The following is a 19,960-nucleotide window of genomic DNA, read 5'->3' on the forward strand; positions in this document are numbered from 1 at the left end:
AGAGGGGAAGGGAAAGAGAAAGAGAGGGAGAAAAACATCAATGTATGGTTGCCCCTCGCGCACCCCTTACTGGGGACCTGGCCTGCAACCCAGACATGTCCCCTGACTGGGAATCAAACTGGCGACCCTTTGGTTTGCAGCCCGCGCTCAATCCACTGAGCCACACCAGCCAGGGCCACATATTTACTGTCTTTAAAATGTTAGTAGGCACAGTTAGATGTAAAAATGTACAATACATAAATAAATTGGTCATGTACTATATCATTGGTTTACTAAAATTTTCCAAAAAAAAAATGCTTCTACTGGAATTGCTTCTTTAAATATGCATCTGTTAAATCATCTTAAACATTGGAACCTTTAAAACCAGTTTATTTTCCATATATGATAGGTTAGTAGAAATATAAGAGCTAAATTAAATATGTAATGTACACTAGTATATAAATGTTAGTATGAGGAAAATAGCCTCAAAAATTGAGATACCTCTGATTGTTTTTTCCCTTCTCTTTTTCATTTTTGCTAAATGTGACAGTCACATTTTTTTAACCTTTTTAATGCAGGATTGACCTTCCACCCACACATAAACCACCTCCTGTGTATGAAGAACGATACCCCCCTTTGCCTCAAAAAGACCTTCTATATCAGGTAAGTGTTCATGAGTACACTAAGCAATGTATATTATTTGTTTCAAATTATTATCTTGTCATGTTACATTAAATATTGCATAGTAATATATAATCATTTCTCTGAAACATTTAGGTGATCAAATGTTGTCTATAAATTGGTAAGAAAAAAAAGACATGGCCACTGTAGCTACGACAAACTAGCACTGTATTAGGAGTACAAATTTTACTAAAGCTATGGCTGAAGACATTGTTAATGCAGTTTTATTGACATAGAGATTCATTGTAAAATACATATTTTTATATAAAATAAAAAGCAAAAACAAATTGAATGTCTTTGTGTAGGGTGTCATGAAGAGCTTTTTCTCCTCGGGGTAATTTTTTCAGTATATTCAAGGTCTAAATTTCAGTTTTTCTTTCTTTAACAACAAAAGGTTTAGATTCCAATTTAAAAGTCTGGGTAGGAATATTGGTCTGCCAACTACATTTGTAATAACTTTTAAAAATTTATTTTACAATCAGTTTGTAGTAATTCATGTGAAAGTATTGATTCAGTGCTTCTGTCTCGTGTTCTATCCCTAGATTAATATGCTCCACCGTGGGAGCATATTCAGAGCACCATCAGAATATTTGAATACTTTTATTCTTAGCTTTAACTTTTTCTGTTTTGTTTTTTTGTTTTGTTTCTCCTGTATCGCCTGTGCAACATAGTGGGGCTCTAACCCTGTATTGGTGTTTGTGGGGATGTTCTATAATAGTTTATTCTTAAAATATGACCTGTATCTGCAACTGGAATAAGGCAAATCATTTGCTCACCGATTAATTTATTTAATTTGTTGGAAAACACTAAGGGAATACATCTTTTGATGTATTTTCAGTTTTTCTTCCTTTGTTGTCAGTTTACTGCCCCGGCAGGGGGCAGGGCGGAACATTCCGGGCCAGTGCACCCACTGACAATGGGTACCAGCTTTGACATCTTACACAAGCTGAGTGTCTTAGAGGTGAAGACATGCCATCTTTTGTGACCTCTTGTTTTCACATAAATAGTGTAACCTCATATTTCTTTTGCCAAATAAATGATGTTAACAAGTAGTATGAAATGTCAACAAAATTTTTAGCTAGAGCTGGTAACTACTGCTGAAGAAGGATAGCTGTCTTCCTCTCTCCACAAAGGGAGCAGTTAATCAAAAGATTTCTAGATTCCGTTTGGGCATTTTTTTTAGAACATCGTTAGTCATTTTCTAGTATAATTCTAATTTTTTTATTCTTGTCTGTATAATCAGTTGATTATATAGCTTGTTAATATTTCACGTTAAATATTTATAAAAGCTTATGAGTTGGAAAAAAATCATTTGGCTCAGATCATTTATCCTGGGTTTTAGTTAAAATATGATTGCTATGTATGTAGGTGCTGCTAAATAAAGACAAAAGGAAGATTTTTCTTGAAAAATTTAACTTGGCTGTGGTATACACTGCAATTTCTAATAGTCCTGAAGTCAGGGAAGGCTTCCTGGGTGGATCGATTTTGGAGGTAGAAGTTTTTGAAGCATGGGATAAAAGTAGTTGTTTATTAGAGTAATTTTACTTGTAGTAAATTGGATAATCAAAAGCATAAATCTGGTAAAAATGAAGAGTTCTGTGGTAAAGTGATGGAAATTTCAGAAAGAAAATTGATAGGAGAGTACCCGTATCTATAAAATTTAAGCAGGTGAAAACGTAATTGTTTTCCTCTTCTAGCTGTAAAACTGATTCCATGAAATGTTGCTAAGGGTAGGCTGGTTGCCCTCATTTCCCTTAGGAGAACTTGAGTTTGAGATAAAATAACTCTTAATTCTATAAAGCTTTCAAGAATAATTTAGGCTAAACTCATTATCTATCAGTAAGACAGTTTATGACTCATGCATTATAATATCATATGTTAATTATGTGGCTTTTTGTGTTTTCATTAATGTGATATCAAAATGTAAACTTTATAGAACTGTTCCCTGGTTACCAAGAAATCTATGTATAAGTGCATAGTTACTGTCTATTTAGTTTCATGCCATGATAGCATGTGGTAATACTCTCATGGCTTCTAATGTTCTAGTCCACTAGATAATGTCAATTTTAAACGAGTCCCCACTTAAGTCTTTAGCCCTCACCCCGCACAGCCAGGCCGTGCTCCCACATGTCACCGTGACTCTCTTGTTCTACACATGAGAAACCGCAGCAGAAAGCAGTTTCTCATAGCCACATTCGTCTGCCCTATTTAACCATTGCTTTTGCAGTAAGAGGGCCTAACCTCATCCCTGAGGATTTTCCCTTAAATACAAGTTAGTCAGGAGAAGGAGGCCTGATATTGTGAAGAAGCAATTACTGCTGAGAGAACGCATGGAGGCACACATAAGTATGAGTGAAATAAAAAGGAATGTCTCGCATGGAGTCAGAAAGCAATTAAGAAATACTATCAGCTTGTCAGAATTTTAGATGATAACCCTACATTTTTAATGTTTTATTTTCATAACATTTTATATTTAATACATATGTATATTCTTGATCCCCCCAAAATACTATATAAATTTATAGAGTAAACTGACAGTCCTCTTACTTACCCATCCCCAAACAGATAATTTCCTTCCTCAGAGATCATCATTGTGATCTCAAGACGTTTTTCTGCAAATTTACTTTCATGCATACATCATCCATATTTAAATCTACAAATATTTTTTAAAAACATAAATGTGACTTTGGCCAGGTAGCTCAGTTGGGTAGAGTGTTATCTTGATTTGCCAAGGTTGCGGATTTCATCCTCAGGGCACATACCTAGGTTGTTGGTCTGATACCCAGTTGGGACACATGCAAGAATCAACCAATGAATGAATAAATATAGACATAAACAAATCAACATTGTTTTCTCTCTCTCTCTCTCTCTGTCCGCCATTTCTTCCCCCTCTTCCTCTTTCTCTCTTTAAAATCAATAAATTTATAAAAAACATAAAGGTAGTCAATAGAATACATATTATTCTAGAAATTGTTTTTCCCCTCTTTTACAGACCATTGTTTTTCAGAGTGACCCATGTTGCTACCTTTATCAAAATCCTTTGGGCTATTAAAAATGAGGACTCTTGAGCATAATTTCAGAATCTCTGTGTTAGAGGCAGTGGGTATTTTACCTAGCTCACCAGGTGAATTTTAATGCACATTCATGCCTGAGAAATACTGCTCTCTCTGTATCCATTTTAATGGCTGAAATAGTATTCCGTCATGTTGATATACCACAAATAACATATTTTCCTAGCTTGTTTCCAATTTTTTCCGTAGCATAATTGAAGTAAGGGTACTCTTATGTGCTTTATAGTACACATATGTCCATAAAATATATGCAAAGAAATAGAATGACTGTGAAAATTTTTACATTTAAACAGGTACCATATTGCTGGCCAGACTAGCTGTATCAGTTTATATTCCCATAAATAGTGCAGTAGTCCCTCCTTATCTGTGATTTCACTTTCCACAGTTTTTGTTATCCATGATATGCATACTCTAAAAATGTTTAATGAAAAATTCCAGAAATAAACAATCGATAAGTTTTACATTGTGTCATTCTGAGTAGTGCGATGAAATGTCACACCACCCCACTTCATGAATTATTCCTTTGCCCAGTGTATCCATGCTGGATAAGCTACTCACCCACTAGTCACTTAGTAGCTATCTCAGTTATCAGATCAAATGTTGTGGTATCACAGTGCTCGTGTTCAAGTAACCCTTATTTTACTTAATATTGGCCCCAAAGCTATTTACATAACTTTTATTACAATATATTATTATTATTATCTGTTATTAGTTATTGTTAATCTCTTACTGTGCCTAATTTATAAAAGAAATTTTATCATAGGTAGGCACATATAGGAAAAAACATAGCATATGAGGCCTGTCTGGAAAAAGTCCAGCCATTGTTACTATAACAAGAACGGTTTGCACAACATCAATGTAACGTAGCAGCCAAGGAGAGTGGACTGGAATGCATGTGGGTGAACAATGACGACTTCACTGTACTAGTCAGTAGGGGCGGTAAATGCTGTTGAGTGAGCATGTGTACTGTGTGGCCATCACATTCAAAATGAGCAAATAGAGCAACGAATCTACATTAAATTTTGTGTTAAGCTTGAACATACCTCCACGGAAACTATTTGGAGGATTCAGAAAGCTTTCGGGAAAGATGCAATGAGTGCAGGGCAAATAAAAAGGTGGCACAAACACTTCAAAGAGGGTTGAGAATCTGTTGAAAGTGATCCACGTTCTGGAAAGCCTGCAACAATCAGAACACCTGAGAATGTTAAACATGTATGGTCTGCAATCAACACAGATCGGCAACTGACAGTGCAAGAACTAGAAGGTGATCCTGGGGGTTCCAAAATCTACTGTGTCTGAGAATTTAACACATGATCTTGGCATGAAGTGTGTTGTGGCAAAATTTGTTCCATAGCTTCTGCTACCAGAGCAGAAGGAAAATCATGTTGCAGTCGCCAATGACTTGATTCAGATTTCTATCAGTGAATCAGATTTCCTCAAGAAGGTCATAAACAGAGATGAATGGTGGGTCTATGGCTGTAATCTGGAAGTGAAAGCCCAGTCATCACCGTGGGCCCAGTCATTCCAATGGCAGTTGGCTGGTTCTCAGGTCCGAAGGAGACATGGCAAAGTCGAAGCAAGATCAAGACCGTGTTAATTGTGTTTTTTGATTGGGAATGTGTTGTCCATCACAAGTTTGCCCCTCCAAGCCAAATAATAAGGAGTACTACCTCAATGTTCTTTGTTGGTTGAGAGGTAATAACAAAAAGCCACAGCTATGGGCAACAGGTGATCGGCAGGTTCATCATGACAATGTGCCCTCTCATGCATCACATCTCATGCAGAGTTTTTTGGCAAAACATCAAATCACCAGGTGACTCAGCCCCTCTACAGCCCAGATTTGATGCCCTGCGACTTCTGTCTTTTCCCAAAGGGAAGGGTCACCAGTGCAGTTCCCATTTGGGGCACATGCCTGTCTTTCCCAAAGGGAAGTGATTTCAGACCATTGATGAGATTCAGGAAAATACAATGGAGCAGTTGATGGCGATTTTAACAAAGGATTTTGCAGTTTTTTGAACAGTGGAAGAGACACTGGGAGGAATGTTGAGGTCCCAGGGTGCCTACTTTAAAGGGGACTGAGGTGTCATTGGCCTATGTACAATGTTTCTTGTATCTTCTTCAGTAAAAAATTCTATTTTTCATAATACATGGCTGGATACTTTCCAGACAGATCTCATAGAAGAGGTCTAGTATTATCTGTGGTTTCAGGCATCCACTTGGGGGTCTTGGAATAAATTCCCCACAGATAAGGGGGCACTACATAGATTAAAACTCACTTCCCTCTAACAGTATACCCCATATATTAGAGGGAATATGTATATTAAAACCTATTTCCCTCTTTAATACTGTTTAGTAGAACTTCTCTTTTTGCCAGTTTGATAAAACTGAAAAAGTAGTTCATTTAAAAGCTGTGTATAGATTATTTGATGAAATTTAATAGTCAATTGCCTGTTTGTTTTCTATTAATTACCTATTTCTTAATTGTTTCTAAATTTCAGTTAACTTTTTGAACTTTGCTTGTTAGTAATTTTTTAGCAGCTCTTTGATGTGGACAATAATCTTTTGTCTTACGTTTATCTCATTTTTCAACATTGCAGTATCATAAGAAGGTTTAGGTTTTTACGTGCTCGGATTTGTTTGTCTTTTCCCATATAGTTTTGGATGTTGTATGAAGTCTTTCCTTGCTACATGGTTTCCGCATTTCTTACTATGTTTACTACAGGCATTTTAAGTATTTTTATTTTCAGTGGGCTTCTCCCCACCCCATTGCCATGGCTTTTTTAATTGTTTATTATTAGCATATAGAAATGCTTTGGTTAATTGAATAACAATAAAAATTTTTTTTAAAAAAGAAATGCTTTGTTTTTTTAATATAAATCTTTTTATCTAGCCTCTTCTCAACTTTCTAACTCATTTTAATAGTTTTTTAGTTTGTTTTGTTGAGTTCCCTAGATATGTAATCTATTTGCTACAAATAACAAGTTATCTTTTTTATTTCTTACTTGTTGTGATGTATTTATTTATTTATCTTGCGGTGATTGGGGCCTGTCGCAGAGTTCTCAGTGCTGATAGTTGCAGGAGGATTTATCTTAATTGAGCTTCAAATCCAGCATGAAATACTGGGCACCAATATAATTTTCTTTGTATTAAAATTTGGACAACACTATGCATTCTATGAATAATGCTGTGTTTTAGCCTTTCATTAGAAGAGTTTTATACTTGGATATGAAAATATTTCCTAAACTAACTAAAGTGATCCAAGAAACATTTTCAGGAAAAAAATATCTAATGAATACAGTTTGGTTTCTGATATGGAAAAACTGGATGTAAATGTAAATCTTTTAGAATACTCTGTGTTTTAGCCTAAAATAGCATTTATTCTTGGAAAGTCAGGACTAGTAAATTCCTTGAAATAGATACTATTACTTGACTCTACCGATTTCAATCAAGCAGCAATATTTAGGGAATGTGGCTTTTGAATTATTTTTATAATGCTGACTTATCACATTATTAAAAGCTTTGTAATCTCTTGAACTGTCGTAAGATTTTTTTTCTCCTTAATATCTACATTTGCAGAAATGATCTGTCAGATGAATTTTGGTAAAATTTTAATTTTCAACAACTTTGAAATGTTTTATGGACAGTATTTCAGGTGTTGGAATACGCAGGTCAATTTTCATGGTTTAAAACTTTTGTTACATGCAAGGTGTGTATTAGCAGTCTATGTGATGAAATGGGATATATGTGTAAAGTACTTGAATTCAATGAACAAGCTACCTTTTTTGTGAAACACCATTTTTACTAAAAAGAATGACTAAAAACCTATGGTCATCCAAGCTTGAGTATTTTGCAGACATTTTTCTCAAACATCAATGAAGTAAAGCTATCACTCAAGAAAAACAACTAACAGTGCTTGTTACCAGTGAAAAAATTTGGTTTCTAAGTAAAAATTATAATTTTTATAAAACTTATATCTGGTTGACATTCATGGAGAAATTAATGAATCTGATTTTTTAATATTGAATACTGAAAAGTATCAATGTTTTAAAGGTCTGTATTACTTAGAACCAATAATTTCCAAATGACCAATGCATGTTGTTACAAAATCATGCATGGATAAAATACCTGCTCAAAGTACCAGGTAGCCTCGGCTGGTGTGGCTCGGTTGGGCATTGTCCCACAAACCGAGGGGTTGCCGGTTCGATTCCCATTTGGGGCACATGCCTGGGTTGAGTGTTCAGGCCCCAGTCAGGAAGCATGCAACACACAACCAATTGATGTTTCTCTCAAATACTGTGGTTTCTCTCCCTCTCTTTCTCCCTCCTTTGCTCGTTTTTTCTCTAAAAAAAGGTACAAACATTTTCATATAACAGAGTATGAAATGTTTTTTGATATGTTTTCAGCTAGCAGCTAACCTCAAGAAACTACCATTTGTTGAAATTTGGTATAGTATTAAGGAGAATTTTCTCAAATATCTGAAAATACTGTTAAAATACTCTTCTGTTTTCCAGCCATGCATCTGTGTGAGGCCACTTTTTTCTTCATAGATTTCAACCAAACCACATTTTGCAACATGTTGAATGCTGTAACAGATATGAAAATCAAGCTTTCTTCTTTTGACTCAGATATTAAAAAGATTTGCAAAATGTACAAAAATAATAATAATAATAATAAAAAGCCATTTCTATCACTAACCTTTGCTTCAGAAAATGTTATTTTTTCATTTCAAAGATGCTATTTATATTAACACATTATGGGTCTATTACTCATTAAATGAATTAAGTACTTTAAATTTTCTTAGTTTTAATGATTAATATAATAAATATAGATAGCTATTACCCATATAAATAAAAGTGTTTAGGGTCATCAGAATTTGAAAGTATAAAGTGATCTTGAGGCCCCAAACTTGAGAACCTCTGCTACAGACCGCACGCAGTGTGAAGGCCAGGATTATGTTACCCTGCTTAGGGCCGTCTTCCCAGGGCACAACACAGTGCTTGGCACATTGTAGGGTCTAATAAAAATTTTTGAATGACTGAGTCCAAGAAAGAATCAAGCTTCTCTTACATTCTCTTTAGTCTATTATCTATGAAAATTTCTACAATGTTTATTCTAGAATATTCATTTCTCAGATACTATGTTTCAGTATGTTTAATGTCAGCATATCTAATATCATGTATCAAATATTAATATACTGTGTATGAAAAAGCACAGAGGGAACAAGAGACTCTATAGAAATATTCTAAAATGTTGACAATGATTGTCTTTGTATTAGACTCTAGTGAATATTATGCTTTATGTTATATTTTTTCTATAGTCTCTGGTTTTTCTGCAGTGCTTTTTCTCCCCTCTGTCGGTGGCCTGTTAGCAAAGGAAAATACGGATCTGTTGAGAACCTGAATTACAGGATTGGATGGTTAATCAGTTTTACTTGTTACGGCAGTACTTGCACTGAGTTTACTGTCAGGAACAGTGATTTTTCCCCCAATAATTCACATCGAATATCACATTCTTTAGTACATTTTTGTAAATGTTCATGGCAGAGTATTACAGAGGAAGAGTGTTTCTATGTAGATTATTTTGAGGAGATAATATATACAAAACTATATAAAAGTGTCTTCTAACATACGACTCCCATTTGCATTCCTATTTAGTCTACCCCACCACCTCCTACAGAAAACAACTTTTATAAAATTTTTGTTTGTTTTAATAGGGTCTAGGGTAGACAAGAAAACACACACATACATTTTATCTTACACAAAGGTAACCTATTTTACACTGTTACATATGTTGACATTTCCTTCTAAGATATACTGGAGATCTTTATTGAGATGCAGAACATTCTCTTTCTTCTGTCTAAATAGGATACTAATGTATATGTATTACAGAGTTTGTAATGTCAAAATATTTTAATAAACCAATAGTGCTACAGTAAATAGCTTCATACATGTGGTATTTTGTATCTCTGCAAGTATTATCTGCAGGGTAAATTTTTTTAAATATATTTTATTGATTATGCTATTACAGTCGTCCCATTTTTCCCCTTTTGCTCCCCTCTACCTGGTCCTTCCCATTCCTTCCAGCAGTCCCTTCCCTTAGTTCATGTCCATGGGTCATGCGTATAAGTTCTTTGGCTACTCCATTTCCTATACTGTTCTTAACATCCCCTATTTTGTATCTACCAATTTGTACTTCTTATTCCCTGCACCTTTTACCCATTTTCCCCCTTGCTCCTCCCAGTTGATAACCCTCCATATGATCTACATTATCTATGATTCTGTTCCTGTTCTGCTTGTTTGCTTAGTTTGTTTTTTAGATTCAGTTGTTGATAGTTGTGAATTTGTTGCTATTTCAATGTTCATAGTTTTGATCTTCTTTTTCTTATATAGTTCACTTTAACATTTCATGTAATCATGGCTTGGTACTGATGAACTCCTTTAGTTTTACCTTGTCTGGGAATTGCTCTATCTGACCTTCAATTCTAAGTGATAGCTTTGCTGGCTAGAGTAATCTAGGTTGTAGGTCCTTGCTTTTCATCACTTTGAATATTTCTTGCCTGTAGAGTTTCTTTGGAGAAATCAATTGACAGTCTTATGGCAACTCCTTTGTAAGTAACTGTCTCCTTTTCTCTTCCTGCTTTTAAGATTCTCTCTTTATCTTTAACCTTTGGCATTTTAATTGTAATGTGCCTTGTTGTGGTCCTCTTTGGGTCCAAGTTCTTTGGGACTTTATGTGCGTCCTGGACTTATATGTTTATTCCTTTACCAAATTAGGGAAGTTTTCTTTCATTATTTTTTCAAATAAAGTTTCAATTTCTTGCCCTTCCTCTTCTCCTTCTGATACCCCTATGATTCAGATGCTGACACTTTTGGAGATGTCCCAGAGGGTCCTCATTCTATTCTTGTTTTTTTTTTAATTCTTTTTTCTTGCTCTTCTGATTGAATGCTTTTTTCTTCCTTGTTGGTTCCCTGTAGGTTTTCCTTTATTTCTCTTAGTGCAACCTTCATTTCTGCCTGGGTCTTTTCTAATGTTGTTGTAGTACCCCATGAGTTCTTTGAGCATACTGATACCAGTGTTTTGAACTCTGCATCTGATAGGTTGGTTATCTTCATTTCATTTAGTTCTTTTCCTGGGGTTTTGTTCTGTTCTTTCATTTGGGCCATATTTCTTTGTCTCCTCAATTTGGCAGCCTCCCTGTGTTTGTATCTATGTATTAGGTAGAGCTGCTTTGACTCCCTGTCTTAGTAGTGTGGCCTAAAAGGCACCTGTAAATTGTGTGGGGCAGAGTCTTAGGTAATCACCAGGGCAAGGCAACCTGCTTCACTAATTTGTGGCTCTGTGTAGGGGGAGGGCCCAGAGAGGGTGCAGTGCTGCTGCCTGGCCTCTGGAGATTGCCCAGGAGGAAGCTGTCTCCCGGCACTTGTGCAGGGTAAATTTTTAATCTCGATCTTACTACATCAAATAGTAAATGTGTTTGTACTTTTGATAAATATTGTCAAGTTGTCCTTTATAAATACTGTACCACTTTCACTTCTCTGAGTAATGCTTGGAAGTGCCTGTTTCTCCAAATCCTCACCAATAGCATATGTGTTTTGCTTGGTTATTGGCAATCTGATAGTAAAAAAAATAATATGTACATATATTATTGTAACTTTTCACCCTTATTACTAGTGAGTTTCAGCATCTTCTCAAGTGTGTAAAAGGCCATTTTTTTTCCCTGCAAACTGTCATTCTTTTGTGTGCTTATTTATTGGCCAAAATTATGAGCTCTTAAACATATAATAAGTAAATATGAAACTTCTTGTTTTGATTTCAACATGAATGGTATGTACATTGCTCCTTGGTATCAAAATTTGAGGTACAGAAGGTTTAATAAGATGAATCATATATTCCCATTGGTTTATAAAATAATTAAAAAATGGAAAACTGTGTTGTGACTAGAACTCAAATATTATCAAACTATGTGGTTTAGAAATATATTATTCCCCCTACTTGTTATCAAGTTCTAGAGTTAGAGATATGCTCACCAAGTATCTTAATTTCAGTTACTTATTATGCCATATTTTACTTAAGGCATTCTAGAACCTATCACTCCTTATAGTTTTATAGATTCCCATTATTTCTTCTCAAAACTCATCTTTCCAACACAGCACTGCCATCTTCCAATTATATATATATACTACTTTGATTCATGTAAACTCAGCATCTATTTCTTTTGGATATTATTGATACTTTTATTATAAGCTTAGTATTTGAAATGAAGTTAAAATATACAGAGTCTATATTTTTTATTCATAGTTCTGTTTTGTTTTTCTCACTGTCATTCATTTATTTAATATTTCTTGAGTACTTAATATGTAACATTAGTTAACATTAATATTAGCTAATTAATATTAATATTAGGACTGTATAGTTAATCAGATAAAAAAGTTACTGTCTTTGTGGACCTTACATTTTTTACTGACATTTCAGTGCCAGTTTCCTGGCACCCCTTTGTTACCCTCTTTGCTCCCCTTCCACATCCTCAGGGAACCAAACACTGATCTGCTTTCTGTCTACATACATTAGTTTACATGTTCTCGTATTTTATGTAATAGAATCATACAGTATGTTCTCATTTTTGGTCTTGCCACTCAGTGATTTTGGAGTTTCTTCATGTTGTGTTGGTCAGTAACACTACAATAACAATAACTACGACTACAATAATATCTACTCCTTCTAGGTAGGTATACCTTGCAGATGTACTACATTTTTAAAATACATTTGTTAGTCGATGGACATTTGCATAGTTTCCAGTTTGGGGCTATTACAAACAATGCTGTTATGAACATTTATTTATACATGTCTTTGTGTAAACATATGCTTTCCCTTCTCTTGAGTAAACACCTAGGTATGAAATGGCTGGCTCATATGGTAAATGTAACTTAAAAAGTATAAATTTTTTTAAAAGTGCCAAAATGTCATCCTAAGCAGTTTTTTTTATTTATGTTCCCACCAGCACTGCATGAGTGGCTCCACACTCTAGTCTGTGATCAGACTTCTAACTGTAGACACTCTGATACGTGCGTCTGTATTTCATTATGATTTTAATTTTGTCCTAGTTACTAATATGTAGAACATTTATTTTTCATTTACTGATTTGCCATTCATTTCCTTTCTTTGGTGAAGTTTCTGTCCAGATATTTGCTTATATTTATTGTTGAGAGTTCTTTATATATTTGGTGGTATGAATTATATGTTTGTGTCCCCCCCTGCCCAAATTCATATTTTGAATCCCTAGTGTGATGGTAGTTGGAGATGGAGCCTTTAGGAGGCAATTAGCTCATGGAGGTGGAGCCCACATGATGGGATTAGTGCCCTGTGAAGATGAAACCGGAGAGAGCTTATTTCTCCTGCTCTCTGCCATGTGAAGCTACAACAAGAAGACAGATCTCTATAAATCAGCAAGGGGGCCCTCACCAAGAACCAAAACCTTAGGCCAATAGAAGGCTTGGACTTCCAGCCTCCAGAACTATGAGAAGTGAATTTGTTCTTCAAGCCACCCAGTCCCTGGTAATTTTTTATAGTAGCCCTAGCAGAATAAGACATTTGGATACAAGTCCTTTGTCAGATATGTGATTTGGAAATATTTTCCCTTTCTCTTGCTTGTCATTCCTAAATAGTGGTTTTTGAAGAATGGAAGCTCTTAATTTGTTGAAGTATAATGTATATGATGATAGTATAATGCCATGCATTCTCTCTGGAATGAGAGAGTTCATACTTATTTTTGTTAGTTGCCATTAATACAGTTAATATAGTTTTATGGTACATCATTTTATTTTTCCTGTGTAAACTTTATCACCAATAAGCAAATTAAGTAAATTCAAAGACAGTAGTTTAACTTGGTTACTAGAGTTCCTTCAGTTTCTAGTATCCTGAGGAAACATAAATAGTATAAGTAATTCTCATTTCACCTGAGAAATGTAGAAATTAGGAAGAGTTGTCCTCTCTAATAGTGTTTTGTGACCCGTAGCACCAAAGTAGCCGTTACCTCTTTATATGTTCTATTCATGTCTGTGTCCTGTGTCGGCCACAGCAATTAGCACAAAGAATATGCTTAATAAAATATTTTAAAATAGGACATAATAAATGGTACATGAAAGAAAAATATTTTAGAGTCATGTTAACTCTTATTTTCAGTGGAATCAAATGGGATCTAATAATCTTGTTTAATTAAGAAGATTAAGATTCACTTATTTTGACTTGCTATAAATTGTGGAAATAGTCCAAGAAAGTTTATTTTAGACTTACTGATCTAGAATAACTTTCACTGGTCTTGGGAGGAGCTGTAGTGATAATTTCTAGACAATAAAGTTTCTGAACTTTATTGCATTTCAGTGTTTTAAATGGTGTCAGCTGTATCAAGGCATTAATTATGTGATTTTTTGGAAAGAATTTGAAATCCTCTGTCCTATAGTGATTCCCACTATATGGGTTCTGATTTGTGACTGGTGGACTGCCTGAGTGGGACCACCTTAGGAAAGAGGAAAAAAACTAAGCTAATGCAGGTTGCTTCAGAGCTGTTTCTAATAGTGATTGAATTATCTTATCCTGATTAAATGATCTGAAAGAGCTGGCTTTATTCTAGTCACCAATGCTCAATACCAAAAAAAAAAGTCGATGATTAAAATAAAAAAATTAAATGTTGGGGCCTTTTAAGATGTTCTGAGATGTCTAGAGAGAATTTATAATTCACACCTTTTTTATAAGACTTTTTAATAGAATAATTCCATTTGGTTCTATCTATGCTATAAACACCTCATCTTTCTTTGCTTTGAATCTTCACAATGGTTATAAGAACTGATTCATTATAAAAATTACGTACTACTTGTACTTACATATGTATTTGTGGTTCTCCTATTTTTCTATTTTCTTCATTATAAGCTCTTTAGAAATGTAAGCCATGACTACTACTGCCTTTTGTAACCTTTCTTGATATTTAATAAACTGCTCTACCCAGAGAGTACTCAGTAATTGCTGTTGAGATTCAGTTATAGTGAAGTTGTTTATAAAATCACAGTTTCTCAGTTTTGCTGAGTGTAATTTCAAGAATTTGTGGGAAACAGGAAAAGCATCAGACAATGTCACCTCATCCTTCTGCATGTGTTAACATTTAAATACAGTAAGCTAAGTATAATGGAATTTTCTCCCAGCTTGGAAATTTTATAGCCAGTCCATCATTATTTTGAACAAGATGGTATAACAAAGTGCCAACCTGTATGTTATCATTTCCAAAGACTTATCACTATCAACTAATAATAACTGGAAATGAACGTCAACTCCTTAGCGTTACCACCAGAATATTTTTAAAGCACCTCATAAACCACGTTAAAGGCTGAATGAAGCATTAACTCAATGTAATGCCACACTTTGGGAAAGTAAACTAATGTCTCAACACTACTTGGGAATTCATGCAGAAAGGTATAGTTCTAACCATTAATTTACTTAAATCATGTTTTTTGCTTTGATTTTTTAAAGAATTAAATTTAGATTATTCATACTTGAGAATATTAAATCTTGAGTGGTTTATTTGAGACCTATGTTTTAAATTCATACTGCCATCAGGAAGTGTAAGTCTTAGGGGTGACTCTTTGATTGACTCATGAGTAAGTACAAGTAAAAGAACTATTGAAGTTAAATATAGTAAGCTAAGTACAATGGAATTTTCTTCCAAATTTTAGAGGCTCTAATAGCTTTCTTTATTAAAAGCACTCATTTTCCGTATTGGAAGTGATACCTTTTTAAGTACAGAGGAGTCTGGACAGAGAGCTGAGTTATTTGTAAAGGTTCAGAACAAAGCAACTAAATTGTTTTCAGAGAATAGGTTTATTCATTATTTGTAAATTATTTGACATAGACATTATCAATTTAATTTAACTTTGTTTGGCTACTTAGTCTTGATTTTAGTCCTGGCTAATTGTTTTTCTGAAGTTCTTTTGACATGTTAAAAATAAAAAAAAACAATAATAATAAAGGCCACATAAGGACTTTTGAGAGAATAATGTAAATGATATATTATTTAAGATAAATATTACCCATATGTCTAAACTTAGAGCATTCATTCATTCATTTAGTGAATTGAAGTGATTTATTTTTAGATTTTTTGAAAGTCAATTCAGTGTGGAGTCCTTGGTTAAATTAGGCTGAGCTCAACGGAGAGTGGCTTTAGGCAGCCGCCTTCCAGCTGTGATGGGTGCAATGCCAGTGAGGCCTTCATGCCTGCCACAGTGCTTCACTCCCCATCAGAAAATGATAGATTAAGCCCTGGCTGGTGTAGCTCAGTCAGTTGAGTGTGGGCTGGAACCAAAGGGTCGCCGGTTCGATTCCCAGTCAGGGCATATGCCTAGGTTGCGGGCCAGGTTTCCAGTGAGGGCCACATGAGAGGCAACTACACATTGATGTTTCTCTCCCTCTCTTTCTCCTTCCCTTCCCTTCTCTCTAAAAATAAATATTTTAAAAAAAGATATACAATAGAGTTTAATAGAGATTAATTTAGTAATGTCCATTACTAATCCCTGTTAACATGAAAATACTATGGGGAGACTATCTTAGGCTGTTGATTGTATCAAAATCCTCCTTATGTATTAGTGCAGTAAACTTACATTGTAGAATTTCCAGGATGGCCCTGATTTCACATATCTGTACTGTAGTGTCATTATGCATATCAGTGCACCTACCCCAATTTTGAGACTGCTGTTTCTCTGAGGACTTCCCTCACCATCTGAGTTATTCTCATGCCTTTTCTTCAATTTCTTAAGTCTGTTTCTCCATTTCTGATTAGTCTAAGTCAAAGTACTTTCTTCCCATTATTAAATGGCTCCTATATCTTAACTTCCTCTAATATAATCTTCCTAAGCTAATTAGAAGAATAGCTAATTTAGAATAAAATGTACCAATGGGAACTTAGTTAATGTACTTGGTACTGTGATAGTTTCCAAAGTGTAATTGGAGACCATGATCCTAACTGGAGAACTTTAAGAGGTGGAGGGTCGCCTGGCTTCTAATCTTGTGATTTGCTGTGTATATATCATTTATTTAATATTTCACTTTTATTCTTGTTCATGAGGTGGTGGATTAACTAGAAAACAGTAGAAGATATTTTTAGGAGGAGCTAGAAAGCTGGTAATTGATCACTTTATTTATAGTGAAGTTTATTTAATGACAGATTTATTTAATACTTAACACCCTTGATTATTTTAGAATATTCATATGTCTTAAATAAAATGAAATAAAATGAACATTTTCATTAATTCATTAAAGTAAAATTTTATGTTTGAAACTTCTTAAATATGAAGAAAGCATGTTTGAACTATTTTAAATGTTTCTAAAGAGTTCATTGGTTTTTAAAATAATAATAAAGCAGAGGCCATAATTTTTTTTTTCGTTACAAGTTAGAGATCAGCTAGAAATACTCGATTACATTCAAGACAATTACTGGTTTAGAAATCTTTAAACTGCCAAAAATTAAATTTAAAAATTAATACATGAAAAAAGCTTTAAGACCACGGTTTATCCTTGGATGAGTTAACCTTAGTCATTTGAGCTCGAGCCACTAAATTATTTCACTTTCTGATATCAGTATGGCAGTCTTCATCCAGTCTGCCTTGGCAACTTGTCAGCTGAGTTTCCATAGTTTCCAAGCTACCAAAGCACAAATTTCCTGTTCCTAGGATGATAGTAGCCACAGTTACCACTCTCTTTCCCCAGAGACATGTTTTCACCACTGGTTAAGTTTGGTTGTAGTAGGACTCTAATTTATCTTGTTAATTCTTTGGCATATATTCTCAAACCAAGATGTTTGTTTTCTCAATTTTATCTACAATAATCCCCCTTTGTTTGCTCTACTAACCTATGCTTAGTTGGGATTGTGTGCTGGGCAAGCAGTTAGCCTATTGGTGACCCAATGATTTTTTAATATATTGCTTGCTATTTGGGAATCTGATTCTGAGAAGAAGTAAGCCCCAAAGTGACACGTGTGTTCCCTTGGACATGTAACTTTAAAAGTTAATCGTATAATTCAGATTAAACAGCATTTTGTTATTGAGGACTTAATTAAACCCATTGTTGGGGGTGTCTGCAGTGGTACTTTATTTTGAATCATTGATGCTACCTTACAGATATTTTTCAGAAATCACTATAACTGTTAAAATCATTGCTATGCTTACAAACATGTCACACTCACGTCCCTTACCTTTGTGTGGTGACTGCTAAACAGATCCATGTGTAACGCCTTCAGGATCATCTCTTAGGAAGAAACGTTTTAGGTGTGCTGCTTTTTCAGGAGACCCAGCTAGAGTTTATCTAGCCCTGGGGTGATTCCATGGCTTATCTGCTTTTTTCCACGGAGTGGAACTCCATGATGATCTCCTGTTATTCCAGTGATTTAGAGAGTGGGAGTTTTCTTCGATGTTTTAGAAAACAGAGCTAGGACCAGAAAGTGAAGGTCATAGGACATAGATTTGAACACTCATTATAAAAAACATGTTTCCAATAATTGGGTTCATCTGATAATGGGGCTGATACCTCAAGCAGTAATACATATTTCCGAGTGTCCTTGTCTAAAGGACTCAGTGGTTTCCCTTTGGTGCATTTTGTAGGATGCATTTCTGCTTTGGGAGTTAAGTGGAATGTTAAGGCTTTTTATAGTCCTGTCTCTTGACTGTTTTTCTCCCCCTAGGAAAATAATAGAGGTAGTAGAGTGAAAAATAACATAGGTGTTACGTTGGACCAGTATTCTCTATAGATATTTTAATGTAATTCTGAGTGTAATATTTAACTATATAATTATTTAGCTAATGAGTTACTGAAAGCACATATATTTATTTTAAAAATGTATTTTTTCCATAACCTTTTATCCCCCTTATACCTCTCTATCCCCAGCAATCACTACACTGTTGTCCATGTCCATGAGTCCTTTTTTGCTTGATTCCTCTACCCCCTAACCCACCCCACCTTAGCTATTATCCTGCTTTCTATCTATGAGTCTGTCTCTATTTTGCTTGTTAGTTCAGTTTGTTTATTACGGTTCATAAATGAGTGAAATCATAAGGTATTTGTCTTTCTCTGACTGGCTATTTCACTTAGCATAATATTCTCCACGTCCATCCATGCTTTCACAAAGGGTAAAATTTTGTTTTTTATAGCCAAGTAGTAGTCCATTGTGTAAATGCCCCATAAAAATTGTTTTATCTAATCATCTACTGATGGACACCAGGGCTGCTTCCATATCTTGGTGATTGTACATAATGCTGCAATGAACATAGAGGGATGCTTATGTTTTTTCAAATTGGTGTTTCGGTTTCTTCGTGTAGATTCCCAGAAGTGGGATCACTGGGTCAAAAGGTAGATCCATTTCTAGGTTTTTGAGATATATCCATACTGCTTTCCACAGTAGCTACACCAATCTGCATTCCCACCAACAGTGCAGAAGGGTTCTCCTTTCTCCACATCCTCGGCAGCATTTGTTGTTTGCTGATTTAATGATGATAGCCATTCTGACAGGTGTGAGGTGATATCTCATTGTGGTTTTAATTTGCATTTCTCTGATGATTAGTAACATTGACTATCTTTTCACATGTCTGTTGGCCATCTGTATGTCCTCTTTGGAGAAATGTCTATTCGGGTTCTTTGCCCATTTTTTAATTGGGCTGTTTGTTTTTTTGGTGCTGAGTTTTATAAGTTCTTCATAAATTTTGATTATTAGCCCCTTATCAGAGGTTTCAATGAATATGTTCTCCCATTCTGTGTGTTGTGTTTTTATTTTGTTGATGATTTTCTTTGCTGTGTAAAAACTTTTTAGTTTGATATAGTCCCATTTGTTTATTTATTTTTCCTTGGTTTCCCTTGCTTGGGGAGACATATCTGATAAAATATTGCTTCGAGCAATGAATGAGATTCTACTGCCTATGTTTTTTTCTAGGATTTTTCTATGTTTTTCAGGTCTAACATTTAAGTTTTAATCCACTTTGAATTTATTCTTGTGTGTGGTGTAAAAAGGTGGTCTAACTTCATTTTTCTACATGTTAAACTTCATTAAGTTAAAAGTGTTTGAGGTATTAAGATATGATTAAGAAAACAAAGGTAAACAACAGAGTGGGAGAAAATACATAAATCAGACAAATGAATTATATCCAGAATAAATGAATGCTTACGACTCAATGATAGGAAGACAGCGACTCAATTTTTCAGAA

General features: G+C 34.7%; 1 protein-coding gene across 3 annotated transcripts in view; it reads left to right on the top strand.

The window, feature by feature from the left end:
- The window catches only part of NECTIN3 (nectin cell adhesion molecule 3), a 127,968-nt gene that overhangs the window by 69,946 nt on the left and 38,062 nt on the right, over nt 1-19,960 (top strand). For 2 of the 3 annotated variants that reach the window (XM_053918347.2, XM_053918348.2), the window contains exon 7: nt 558-642. In XM_053918347.2, coding sequence (XP_053774322.1) covers nt 558-642 — 85 coding nt within the window. Of the gene's footprint in view, nt 1-557; nt 643-8,242; nt 8,395-19,960 lie in introns of those variants that run through there. The other variant, XM_053918349.2, reaches the window with a different exon arrangement.

The sequence above is a fragment of the Desmodus rotundus genome, chromosome 2 (genome assembly GCF_022682495.2).
Source record: "Desmodus rotundus isolate HL8 chromosome 2, HLdesRot8A.1, whole genome shotgun sequence".
NCBI lineage: Eukaryota > Metazoa > Chordata > Mammalia > Chiroptera > Phyllostomidae > Desmodus > Desmodus rotundus.